General features: G+C 50.7%; 2 protein-coding genes and 1 pseudogene across 3 annotated transcripts; 2 read left to right on the forward strand and 1 right to left on the reverse strand.

Annotated features, from left to right (window-relative positions):
• The first annotated feature begins 3,856 nt into the window (after positions 1-3,856).
• Positions 3,857-4,336, forward strand: LOC102054553 (scale keratin-like). Of its 2 annotated transcripts, XM_005434764.1 has the most exons (2): positions 3,857-4,160; positions 4,239-4,336. In XM_005434764.1, exons 1-2 carry the CDS (start codon positions 3,857-3,859, stop codon positions 4,334-4,336), a joined length of 402 nt encoding a protein of 133 aa, XP_005434821.1. The 2 variants fall into 2 exon arrangements, with proteins under 2 accessions (XP_005434821.1, XP_055552909.1); XM_055696934.1 differs by having other exon boundaries at positions 3,857-4,336.
• A 3,494-nt stretch (positions 4,337-7,830) lies between these two features.
• On the reverse strand, positions 7,831-8,776 carry LOC102060057 (scale keratin-like). Its single transcript, XM_005433297.3, has 2 exons — positions 8,712-8,776; positions 7,831-8,341 (listed from the first exon to the last, which is right to left on the reverse strand). Exon 2 carries the CDS (start codon positions 8,314-8,316, stop codon positions 7,951-7,953), a length of 366 nt encoding a protein of 121 aa, XP_005433354.1. The 5' UTR covers positions 8,317-8,341; positions 8,712-8,776; the 3' UTR covers positions 7,831-7,950.
• Positions 8,777-9,187: 411 nt separating this feature from the next.
• LOC102059890 (scale keratin-like) lies at positions 9,188-10,463 on the forward strand (annotated as a pseudogene).
• Positions 10,464-13,210: the final 2,747 nt, after the last annotated feature.

A 13,210-nucleotide genomic window follows, 5' to 3' on the forward strand; every position in this document is an offset into this window, starting at 1 on the left:
GGCTTAATGCAGAAAGCTTTTATACAGCTCCATAGATTGCCTGGAGGATATTAGGCATCCTTTGCGTGAGTTCATAATTAGGTACCAACCCCAAATTGTAGGACACGTAGTTCCTCAAAGTGCTGAAATTGTTTTTGCTTATTCCTTGTGCGTTGTAGGCACTTCAAACCCACGCATAGCGTGACATCCACCACAGACCTCTCTATTATCTCCAGGCTTTATGTGTGGAATTGTTTTTTATTTTTCCATTGCTCTTTTTAGCATTAGGGGAGGAAGTAGAGCTGACTTGATTTATTTAAGAGTCCTACTTAATTAAGATGACAGGAGGGCAGTCATTTCTTTTGTTCAATTACAGGTCTTTTAGTGTAATCAACAATATACCTGGAGACAAAATGAAATTTCTTTTGGGATTGCAAACGAAGGCTAGAGACAAGCAACAAGGGTAAAAACATTCTTTCTGCAAGGCTTAGCAGTTCTACCTCCAGCTACTCAGTACAAGGCAAACACCATCATCAGGAGCATCTTTTAATGGGTTTTGGATGTTTCTCCGCTAGTTGTCTTTCAGTCCTGGGGACAGAGAAATATTTCAGCCGGCAGTCACAAGTCACAATTGAAGCTGGTTTTTCTGAGTTGTTCCATTGAGCTTTGTTTTCCTTTATATTTTATCATGTATTCTTCTCCTGTTACATGTTAGAGAGATGTACCACGGAACATGGGATTAAAGAAGCAAGTAAATCAGGCAATAAGACATGACCACTGAAAAAGGGATTCTAGCCTCACACAGTGAAGATGGACCTCATTGTACCCTATATTGTTGGGGTGGTTTTCGTTAACAGTTCAGTTAACATAAACAGATTTCTGTTTCTGGATCAATGTGTAATAGAAAAGAACATAGATTTTATTTTTAAAGTCAAAGAAAGGACAGTCCAAAAAGTGTTATAAACCATGAACTGGTTACAGGAAAAACCCAAGTGACCTTAACTTACCTACTTTAGTGTGATAATCTCTTGTAATAGTGGGGTGTATGAATCCAGGCATACTTTTTATATAATTATGACACAGTATCTGCAAGTTAGCAATGGGTGTTCATGAGGTATTTGAAAATCCCTTGGAATGTCCTTGTAAAACTTTGAGATGGCTTTTGTTTTCGGTATTATAGCTCTGGAAATCATCATATGTATCCCCAGATTTGGAAAAGCTCGTAGTTTAGAAACAATATGAAGATAATTATGTTAACAATTATGATAACAATTATAATGATATAGTATTACAATAATGGCATAAACAAAGAAAGAAGCCTCAGCAAAAGCCAGCATTTGCCTTTCCCAGTGGATTCCCACCCCATAATTGCTCTCTACTGAAAGGTGCCATCAATGATGGGGTTAGCTGCAAGATCAGGATCAAGGAGCCCTGAAGGCTAAGCTAGAAAATAAAGGAAACTTGAGGAAAATGTACCCTCTCAAACTTGTGGATCAAACTGAGCTGAAAGTTTTGGTATATCCCTGACTGCTTATGATTTCAGATACTGGGAATCCGTCCACGTTTTGATGTCACTTTGATGACACTTTACACACTCTGATGTCTAAAAGATTGCTTTTCTCGATTAGATATGCAAGTGAAATAAGAGCTACAGAAGTCCTTTAACACCTGTGAACAGCCTTTGATTCAAGCAGGAGGTCTCAGCAAGTTTTCAAAAGCCAAAAAGGATCCTGTTTGATGTATCTGCAACCAGGTCAGAAGAAGGGCAGAGATAAAACATAGAAGATGAGTAAATGGGACACCAGTAAGGGTTGCTTATTCTGGGATGAATCCAGTGAGTTGACAATGCTATTAGACTGTGGCTTAGTCTGAAATCTCACTTCAAAGTGCTCTTCTTCCGAAGTAAACACGTTTTTTCTAATACAGTGAAATCTGGGGTTTCTCCAATACACCTACAAAAACACACAGTAAAACACAAATTTAGATATTAATTCAAAGTACACTTTGATTATTTTGAGCTTTCCATCCTGAGCATTAAAAATATAAATATCTCTCCTTTCAGAACTAAATCCAGCTTTAAGCTGTAGTTTGAGGGTCAGATAAAACTGAAGGCTGTTTTAGACATCTGCCACTGTGTGTTTGGGAAAGTTCACAATATAATTTGATTTAGAGAGTACTGAGAATCCTCCATGGATTACACTATGAATTGTATCACATCTGAAATAAACCTAAGTACACAAAAAGTATTGCTCACCTGCCTGAGAATTTAACAGGTTGTATTTTAACTTTAAGAAGAGAGAACACTTACGTAAGGGATTTCAAAAGAAACACCTGACAGCAGGTTATTTCTGATAAATGTCTGAGCATCATTGTCATATAGGACAGCAAAAGAAGAATATCTGTGTATAAGTAGCTTACTACATGGTGCAACTCCAAAGAACAGAAAACTGATATTCATTTCATGAATCATGTTTTAGGATGAAAGATACATTAATTTCACCCATCACTCTTTTAGGTGAAAGAACTTTGTGTGATGTAATATGTGTGTTATGTTACATGATAATTGAAATCAATTAATAAACAAAAACAGAAAACGAAACAATTTCATCACTTTGGAGCCATCAGTACAAAAAATGTGCCGTGTCAACTAATTAGATCCACGTTCACAAAACCAGCTTCTCATCCCTCAGGCAGTCTGAACAGTATAAAAGCTCTCTCCACTCAGGGTTCTTCCAACCTCTTTTCTTCCCTCGCTCCTCTCGGCAAATTGGGTAAGTCTGAATTGGCTCTTTAAGACTACTAGAATAGCTCTTTGCTCTACAGTTTAATCTAGGATGGTCTCTTCCATGGAGAACTAGTAGGTAAAATTTTAGGTGAAAAGATAAAGCTTACAAAAATGATTAGAAGTGTTATGTACAGCTGTGCTCTGCATTCAGGATTGGCATTTAATTTCAAAGCCAACTGAAAATTTCTTGATATGGAAGAAAATTAAGTTCATTATTAGGTCACTTCCAAGAGCTGAAGGAATGACGTAACTAGTTCAATATGCATTCCTTTTCTCTATTTTTTCATATGCATAACTGGAAATTATTTGAAAAAGCTTAAATCTTCATGGCTTACAGGGAAATGCTGAGCTTAGAAGCAGGCTTTCCATTGTCTCCAGTTTATTCTACTACAGATCACTCAAAATTCTTTTACATTAGTTCAAAGCATGAATATTACCAAAGACCAGGCACTGGCTTAGATAGAGTAGGACACAGAGAGGAATTGAGAGCTGTTGAAAATGTTCTGTAATAAATGTATTTCATGAAGAGGTTATGGAGAGAATTTAAGGAGCTGACGGATGAAGTGCTGGGGTTTTCATGTTAATGGGGGCAAGTTGTTTGGGGTAAGACTTTTTCAAAATAGTTTAGAGCCCAGAATCAAAACACTGTGTTGTTAAGCTAGTCGTAAATATCTCAGTACCCTGACTCAATTTGGAAAATGGAGACAATGATCTTTGAATTCCCTTGTAATGGTCTCATCAAACAAGTTACTGAGCAAATCTGCACAGACAATGACTTATAATCCCTGCTCTGACAAGGCTGAGCACAAAGATCAGTGGGAATGAAGAGTTAGTCATGAAATCATGCATAAGAATAAACTCCATTTTTGGAGTCCCTGTCCTTGCAGACCCGCTGACTCACCAAAGCATCTTAGCAAGCAATTTTGTTGTTCTGCTTCAATTTTCCTTTCTAATAGACATTAGTAAATTGGTGTACTTCAAAGCAGTCTTGTCTGAGGAAAGGCAGTGAACATTACAGTGCTTTTATGTGTGTAAATAATGTCTTGTACTTTGTAAAATCAACTCTTGTAGATTGACTTCCATCCCTGCAAGATGTCTTGCTACGACCTGTGCCCCACTGCCGTTGGTGGCATCTACCGCCCCCAGCCCCTCACTGACAGCGGGAATGAGCCATGCGTCCGTCAGTGCCCTGACTCCACCACCCTGATCCAGCCACCTCCAGTCGTCGTCACCTTCCCCGGCCCCATCCTCAGCTCCTTCCCGCAGGATTCAGTTGTGGGATCCTCTGGAGCACCCGTCCTTGGGGGCTACGGGGGCTCCCTTGGCTATGGGGGCTACGGCTCCCTGGGCTATGGGGGTCTGTATGGCCATGGGGGCTCCTCGCTGGGCTACGGGGGTCTGTATGGCTACAGGGGCTATGGCTCCCTGGGCTATGGGGGTCTGTATGGCTGTGGGGGCTCCCTGGGTTACAGAGGTCTGTATGGCTATGGTAGATCGTATGGGTTTGGCTCTTGCAGCCCTTACTCCTACCGGTACAACAGGTACAGCCGTGGCAGCTGTGGGCCCTGCTAAATCCTATAGAAATATCCCTTGATTAAAGAATGACCAGCAAGTGCATGATACAATCTTGATCCTCAACTGAGCTCCTGAGGAAGGAGCAGAGCATCCAAGACTTCCACTTAATACAATAGCATCAGTGTATCTCCATAAATTACACTTCTCATTTCCTTCTTCGTTTGGTTCATCTCCTCTTCCTTGCCCCTGCCAGTGGCCAAATGTGTGACTCCACCACCACCCCAGAGGACACTTGTCCCTGAAACTGCCACCTTCTGGGAGAAGCCTGCAGGAACACATTTCTTGAAGCCCTGGGTGACAACCTGCCTGCCTCTGCCTTATGTGTCTTTCTCCACTGCAATAAAACACACCTGCATCCAACGCCTGCCTCTCGACCTTTCCTTTCAATGCCCAGCCTTGGCTGTGGGGTTCCCTCGTCCTGCGCATGGCCCCTGCCAACCACACCAGGGCAGTGTCCCAACCCCAGCAGAGCCAGAAGGAGACATCTTTTGGGGAGACCTCACAGCTCTGGCCACACATAGCCCTGCTACTAAGAAACCTATCTGCCTAGTCTTTCACTGTTACTAAGCTGAAATTATTGTTTCCCTCCCCCTAATTATTCTAGCCGTCAAACTTCTGGTAGTTAGTCCAATTCCCCCCCACATCCCCCCCACCCCATTTAATTTAGTGCTGAAATTCCTTTTAATTTTCCACATTCCCAGATGGTATGCTAGAAATCATCAAACCATGCTCAAAGACAAATTAAAAAAAAGGTGGCCTGAAGTTCTGTCAAAGCCTATTCCGAAAAGGAAAAATGGGAGGAAGGTAAACAATGGGAAACAATTTTTTAGATAGGTATCTGATGAGCAACAATCACGCACTGCCTTTTTCTGTTAATCACTGCTATGATAACAGTTGCCTCAGGGAAGTTTTGGCTGAGTCTGTAAGTCATCTGGGTGAAATAAAAAGAATATGAACAAATGCGTTACAGAGGATTTACCACTTACTTCACTGAGACTCTTTCAAAGAAAAGCTCCATGCGTGAATGTACAATTTCTTGATCTCAACCCTCTGTCAGTGTCATGGAATAGCAAGTCTGATTTTAACAGGTAATTTCAGCGTGTGTCCCCCACCAGTGTAACTGCACACGTCAGATGGCTGTGTGCTATAAGCAGGAGCAAGTTGAAATGACAATTAGCCTATGGTACTAATGAATCTCACTTTTATTTTAAGGAAACACTATTTTATTTTTACTGATTAACGAATACTGAGAATATTTTGATCAAAAAAAGCCCTTCACTGAAAGATTCTCCACTCTCTGCCTGCTTCATCCTCCCTGTCCCAACACCAGCTGCCCTCATGGCCCTGGGATTTTTGGGAAAGGTCTCAGAAGGGACTGGAGCTTGCAGGGCCCAGCTGAGAGCTTCACTCCTGCCCCGTGAGTGCCTGGGATGTGTGAAGAGCCCAGGCAGCTTAAGTGGAGAGGAAAGGCTCCTGCCTTTTGGGCACAGGGAAATGGCACTCTGTCCCTGCTGCTGCTCTCCATCCTTACATGGCTTCAGGCAAGGACACTGCTGCCATGAATCCCAAGGAGCTCAGCAGCCCACCTCCTGGTTTGTGCTGCACCAGCCCTGCATCCCCTTGGCTCAGGTGCCTCCTTTGTGCTGAGCAAAGCCCTCTTTCCTCCCAGCTAGCTCAGCCCAGGACAGTTCCTGGGACAGCTTTACAGAACATACATGCCTGGTTTCCTCTTTTTCTCTTCAGCTTGACAGCATGATCTTTGCTCTCATGCACAGCCTCTAAGAGCTACTTCGGTGCAAATCATACGTGATCACCACTGAACACCTGAGCTCCAACTGCCAAGTTTTCTACTGATTCTCTCACTGAGGCAGTATCAGGCAGGTACCAGCCAGCACCCAATTAGATGTGTATTGTATCAGCAGCAAGTGCCTAGCCCAAGAAAACAAGACTGGTGAGAGCTAACAGGACCCAGCTGACATGATTACGTAGCTTCTGTTCGGGCTGGATACCTGTTCAGGGTGAGCTCATGTCTGATTGCAAAATACTACACAGACATACCCTTTCTGTCAGTGTCTAATGTTATATGGGAGTTATAGGAATGGAGGGAGTTTACTACATTGGTTAGTCAAGGATCAGTCTCAAAACCTCTATTTATGTGTTTGCATTAGTGGCATTGGCACATAATTTGGGAGCATTCTGTTTTATGTGCTAGTAACATGAAGCTGAATGGCATTAAACAGCAAGGAATCAGAGTTTAAGACTGGAAAAACGAGATGGCTTAACTGATGGGAGTAACAGTAACGGTATATTTAGCAACACAGGGAAAAGCCATGCACCTGCTGACTACAGAGGAAAGATCTGGTATAAAACAGGCTGTCATAAGAAAGAAGTGACAGAAGCAGAAAAATTTTCTGAGTAACCCCAAATAGGTGATGGTGAGGTATAGGGAGACTACATGCTCTTGAGTGAATCCATTGGAAATACAGAAAACCAGAGAGTAGTGGTAATACAAGCAGAACCGGTAAAAACAAGGGGAAGAGTACACCTGGTTTCCCTTTTACTGCCAACACAACAGTACTTCTCCACAAGACAGGGTGAGTCTGAGAAATAATCTTAAACTAATTAATTTCCCACATACAACAGTAAGGGGAAAAAGAATGCTGTGGGATGGGTCATCCTAGAGTAAAACTAGGAAAAAGATGCTCTGTGTTTGCTTTTGACCTAAAGGGGGTTACAATTACTTGAATATGATACAGTAGCAGATTTGTACAATTACAGTGTTTTGGAGAGTGACAGGACACAATCACTCCTTCTTCCAGAAGACCATGAACAGTAGCTAAGAATCCACACTCTAATATATGAATATTATCGCCCAAATATATTAATACATAAATATATAAATAAGTATGCACATATTTCTTGAAGAGGCAGCTGCAGACCATCCTCCTGCTCCCAGATAATTCCTGCAATTCTGCATTACCTCATTCTTCTTTCCTAGACAGTGAAAACATTTTCCCTGAATTCAAGAACTATTCATTGGCACCTGGATAAGAAGAAACCAAAAGAGGCCTCTCCTTTCATACGTACCACAAAATGTACGATATCCCCTGGTGAAGTCTGGAGAGAAACGCGTAAGTGCTGTGGAAACTGTGAGCATGAATCATTTGACACAAAAAGAGGGAGACATAACTTGGATGCAGGAAACATTTATTATGCCCAGAGCGGCACCAGGGGCTGTCAGGAGAGAGTAGACAAGATGCAAAGATTCTGGCTGCCATGTGATGGAGGAGGCAGAGGCACCTTCTCTGGAGCATGGCTTCTCGCTCCAAATGTCGCCTTGGTGAGGCATTCCAGCTGCCCAGGAATTGGCCCGTCAGCCCTGCAGGGCTCTTTGGGTGTCCCTCCTGCCCCATCTGACAGCGAGGAAGAGAGTGGAGAGGAGGAGAGCAGAGGGCGGGAGAAGAGGTCAGGGAAGGGCCGAGGCTGTGCTGCACTGCCAGCTGCGCTGGTGTTGTGCGGCGCTGGGGATGCTCAGTACTCCTCAGTGGCCCGTGCCCACCAGCTCAGCGCGGCATGGTTGGTGGTGGCGTTGGGCTGCGGCTGGGCTGGGTCTAGCAGGGCCCACAGGTGTCCCAGAGCTTCTTGCCGTAGCGGGGCCAGGCGCAGGGGGTGCAGGCCGCAGAGGTGTAGGGTCTGCCAAAGGTGCAGAGGCCGCCCGAGCCCTGTGTGGCCCCAGCGCCGTAGAGGCCCCCCAGCCCCAGGGAGCCCCCAAAGGCGGGTGCTCCGGAGGAGCCCACCACGGCTTGCTGGGGGAAGGAGCTGAGGATGGGGCCGGGGAAGGTGACGACCACGGGGGGCGGCTGGATGAAGGCCGTTGAGTCGGGGCACTGGCGGGCGCACAGCTCGTTGCAGCTCTCAGCGATGGGCTGGGGGACGGCAACGCTGGTTTTTGGTGGGCACAGGTCGTAGCAAGACATCGTGGCGAGGGTGGGAGAGCGGATCCTGAAAGACGCGGCCCAAAGACAGGTGTCATGAGTGAAGGAGATCGCCCGGCCAAGCCGTGCCCTGTTCCCAGGCCTGTGCTGGAGCTGGAGGAGCCAGAGCCAGCTCCTTGCCCGCACTGCCTGCTGCTTGCCCTTTGCCCAGCCAGCCCACCGGGTGCCCTGCTCTCCCCACACGCCAGGCACACAAAGCCTCCCCGAGAGCCCGTGCAGGGCCTGGCTCTGCGGGTCCCAGCCATGGGGCTCCCTCCTCCTCTTGCCGTGCCTCCGCCCACCCTGGCCACTGCAGCCCGCCGCCAGCACAGCTCTCCTGGCCATGGAGGCCCCACACCAGCCCCTGCCACAGGAGGCCGAGACCCCCAAGCCCCCACCTACCCTTGTCCTGAGCAGAGCGAGGCAAGAGTGGTGGATGCTGGCACTCGCCGACAGCAGCCCTTTTATGCTGGGGTGGCGAGCGTGGGGAGGAGCTGGCCGTGCTGGGGACACGTGGCTCATGGTGCCAAGCCCCTGCATCCTCCCCGTGTGGCACGGGGCTGTTGTGCTGATGCCGTTTCCTGGCCAGCCCCAACCCGCTCTATCAGCCCCTGCAATCACCCCACTCGGACGCTTGCCAGCTGCCACCTAATGCCACCAATTAGCCCCACTGTCTTTTCATTATCTCGCTGTGTAAGAGGGCACGCAGCGTGACAAAGGCTGACTGGTAGCGCCCTGCGTGCCATAGCTCTTCTCCAAGGGCTTGGTCTCAGGCTGGCCTCATGCCTTCATCGCAGAGCCACACGGCAGAGCATGGTCCTGCCGCTGGCCAGGAAGGCAGCCTTGCAAGGGCCTCCCGCACACCAGCCACCGCATGACGTACGCCGCGTGGCTATTATCTACAGAGGCACGAGGTTACGAAACGAAAAATCAAAGGCACTCCTCTCGGGCACTGCCTGCTCAGCACGATGCATCACTCGCCAGCCCAAGGGAACTGGGTGCCATTCCCCTCCAGGCACTGGCCATCGACTTCTGCACGTCGGGGGGCAAGACAGACCCCTTGTGCTCTTCCCCAAGGTGCATGGGGCAAGGAGCACCGATGCCCAACTGCAGCCACTTTGTCACAGGGTCATGTCAGCTGACCCCCAATGCGACCAGGTCCTCACGGGTGTCCCGGGAGCCCCATGTCTGGGGGATGGTGGTGGGCAGGGGCTGCCCTCGGGGTGCTGGGGAGCTGGGAGCCCCGTCTGAACGCGCAGCTGCAGCAGCCCCCGCTGGGCTGGCCCGGCTGGTGCTCGGTGCCGGCCCTGGTCCCGGCAGGGCCTGGCTGCGGGCACAGGGCAGAGATGTCCTGCCAGGGCAGAGCACAAGGCCGGCACCGTGCGCAGCCCCCAGCAGGGAGGTTCCTGCTCTCATTTAGCCCACGCGGCAGGACCGGGAGGAAGGCTGGGAAGCGGCAGGTGCTGGTCGGTGCAGGGGATGCTGACTCAGGGAGGGACAGGAGCCGGACAGCCCCGTTGTCATCGGCAGGAGGGAGTGCCGCCTCTGCAGATTGGCCCAGGTGGTGCTGAGCAATGGCGCGGCCGGTATAAAAGCTCTGCCTCTGCCCGGCTCTCCACACAACTGCTCTGGTCGCCTTCTCCTCTGGGAACAGGGTAAGTCTGTGAGCGCTTCCCCTCCTGGCCCCCTGCTCATGCCCCAGCCCCTCCAATTCGGGTGCTTACGTCTGCTGCTCTCTTTCAACCTCTGCCCTCTTGCAGAGCACCGTCCGATCCCTCGCCACGATGTCTTGCTACGACCTGTGCCCACCAAAAACCAGCGTTGCCGTCCCCCAGCCCATCGCTGAGAGCTGCAACGAGCTGTGCGCCCGCCAGTGCCCCGACTCAACGGCCTTCATCCAGCCGCCCCCCGTGGTCGTCACCTTCCCCGGCCCCATCCTCAGCTCCTTCCCCCAGCAAGCCGTGGTGGGCTCCTCCGGAGCACCCGCCTTTGGGGGCTCCCTGGGGCTGGGGGGCCTCTACGGCGCTGGGGCCACACAGGGCTCGGGCGGCCTCTGCACCTTTGGCAGACCCTACACCTCTGCGGCCTGCACCCCCTGCGCCTGGCCCCGCTACGGCAAGAAGCTCTGGGACACCTGTGGGCCCTGCTAGACCCAGCCCAGCCGCAGCCCAACGCCACCACCAACCATGCCGCGCTGAGCTGGTGGGCACGGGCCACTGAGGAGTACTGAGCATCCCCAGCGCCGCACAACACCAGCGCAGCTGGCAGTGCAGCACAGCCTCGGCCCTTCCCTGACCTCTTCTCCCGCCCTCTGCTCTCCTCCTCTCCACTCTCTTCCTCGCTGTCAGATGGGGCAGGAGGGACACCCAAAGAGCCCTGCAGGGCTGACGGGCCAATTCCTGGGCAGCTGGAATGCCTCACCAAGGCGACATTTGGAGCGAGAAGCCATGCTCCAGAGAAGGTGCCTCTGCCTCCCCCAGCACATGACAACCAGCATCTCGGGGTCTGGCCTACTGTCCCCCTGAGAGACCCTCCTGCCCCTCTGGGCACAATAAAGATTTCCTGCATCCAAATCTTGTCTCCGTCCATCCTTGTTCCATGTTGGGAAGACCCTGGGGTGGGTGCCTGGCAGGTGTGGGAGAGCAAATTCTAGTCCTGAGCTTCCCAGGAATGGTGAGTGTGGGCAGTGCAGGGACAGGGGTGATGCAGGCAGCAGTCAGGGGAGAGAAAGCCTTTTGGTGGTGTTTGCAGTAGCTGAGGAAAGGGCAAAAGGCAGAGAGCAGGACAGGCACTGGCAGTGCTGCTTTGCCTGGTCTTCTCAGCCTGGGAGCGGCACCAGATCCACCGTGTCCCACTGCCCCGCAAAAGCACGGCAATGTGTCTGTGCACCTGCACAGAGGTGGCCAGACCAGAGCCAGTCTTCAACCCCTGGGCTGAGAAATGACGCCCGACTGATGGAGAGCAGCTTGTCGGGAAAGGCCGTGGGGGTGCTGTGGCCACCAAGGTGAGCATGAATGTCCACATGCCTTGGAGCAAAAGCAGGGAGCAGAAGTCTGGGATGCATGTGGAAGAGGTGGAATGAGGAAATCCTTGCCCTCCACTCAGCACTGGCGAGGCCGCCCCAGCACAGGAGACATGTGGGGCTACTTGGAGAGAGTCCAGCATGGGGCCACGCAGACAATTGTGCTGGTTTGGACTGGGGTGGCGGCAATTTTGGCCTTACTGGCAAGTCTTGGTCTATACTTTTGATTTATACCGACAACAGTGTTGCTAATACCGGGATGTGTTCTTTAGAGCTGAGCAGTGACTACACAGAGCCAAGGCCTTTTCTCCTTGTCACGCTGCCCCACCAACAAGTAGCCTGGTGGTGCACATCGAGCTGAGAGGGGACACAGCTGGGACGGCTGCCCCGCGTGACCCAAGGGATATACCTTACCACCGGTTGTGATATTCTCTAGCCTGACAGTTTCCTCGCTTTTACCCTTCCAGTTGCCTCCTCCATCCCAGCGTTGGGGAGCAAGCAAGCGAGCAGCTCTGGGGTGTTAACTCGCTAGCTGGGGTCAAGCCACACAAATGATGAAGGGGCAGGGAGCATGCCTCTGCTGCGGAGAGCCTCAGAGAGACGGCACTGTTCCTGCTGGCATCGGGGATGCTCAGGGCAGTCTCCCCAATGTGCATACACGTCTGATGGGAGGCTTTCAAGAAGATGGAGCCAGGCTCCTTTTGGAGGTGTCCCTTGGTAGGACAAGTGGTGATGGGCTCCAGCTGAAACACCAGAGGCTCTGCCTCAACATCCCAATCCTCTTTTTCACTGTGAGGGTGAGCAAGCACAGCCCCTGCTTGGCCCGGGAGGTTGTGGTGTCTCTGTCCCTGGAGACATGCACCAAGTGTCTGGGCATGGCGCTGGCTGCACTGGCTGGAGGTGGCAGCATGAGAAGATGCCCTGCAAGGACTCCTCCCACAATGGTCAGGCTGTGATTTCTGTGATTTTGTCTCTGCGGCAGAGAAGCTATGAGCACCAAGTGTGTTGGTCAGTGCGTGGTGTGAGCACAGGGAAGGAGAGAAGAAGAAAAAGAAGAGGGAAGGGAAGGGAAGGGAAGGGAAGGGAAGGGAAGGGAAGGGAAGGGAAGGGAAGGGAAGGGAAGGGGAAATGTGTAAAGAAGAAGGAACAAAGAGGAAAGAAGAGGAAAGTGTAGGGTTTGAGCCACTGATGTCAAAGGTCTCTTCATCCCTAAATACTTCAATGATTTGATGATGCTACCATAGGGAACAGGACGTGTACGCCTTCCCTTTCCTTCCTCCCCAAGGCTCTCAAGCAGACCCAAGGAGGCACAAAGTGTGGCAGCCATGCCAGGTATTGCCTCTGGCTGGCTTCCAGCCCCTGGGGCATCCACGCTCCTCTGTAAGGAGGCTGGAGGCCTGCAAAGGGCCCCAGGCTGCATGTCCTGCTGGCAGGGGGGCAGCCTGCCTTCAGGCAGGGCCCTTGGACGTCGGGCGTGGGACCATGTATGGCCAGAGGCACCAGAGCTGTGAGGTCTCCCCAAAAGACGTCTCCTTCTGGCTCTGCTGGGCTTGGGACACTGCCCTGGTGTGGTTGGCAGGGGCCACATGCAGGGCAAGGGAACCCCACAGCCGAGGCTGGGCGTTGAAAGCAATGTTAGAGAGGCAGGCGTTGCATGCAGGTGTGTTTTATTGCAGTGCAGAAAGACATACAACTCAGAGGCAGGTAAGCTGACAAGCGGGCCCTCAAGAGCGATGTTGCTGCAGGCTTCTCCCAGGTGGTGGCTGTTATAGAGACAAGCCGTTGCCCTGTGGGACACTGGTGGAGTCACACATCTGGGCACAGGCAAGAGCAAGGAGATGGGGCCTCACAAAGAAAGGGGAAAGAGGGGAGAAA

This window comes from Falco cherrug, chromosome 19 (assembly GCF_023634085.1).
Source record: "Falco cherrug isolate bFalChe1 chromosome 19, bFalChe1.pri, whole genome shotgun sequence".
Classification (NCBI taxonomy): domain Eukaryota; kingdom Metazoa; phylum Chordata; class Aves; order Falconiformes; family Falconidae; genus Falco; species Falco cherrug.

Excerpts from the sequence above, each read along its gene's own strand:
- LOC102054553 (XM_055696934.1), top strand. The coding sequence starts at position 3,857 with ATGTCTTGCTACGACCTGTGCCCCACTGCCGTTGGTGGCATCTACCGC.
- LOC102060057 (XM_005433297.3), bottom strand. The coding sequence starts at position 8,316 with ATGTCTTGCTACGACCTGTGCCCACCAAAAACCAGCGTTGCCGTCCCC.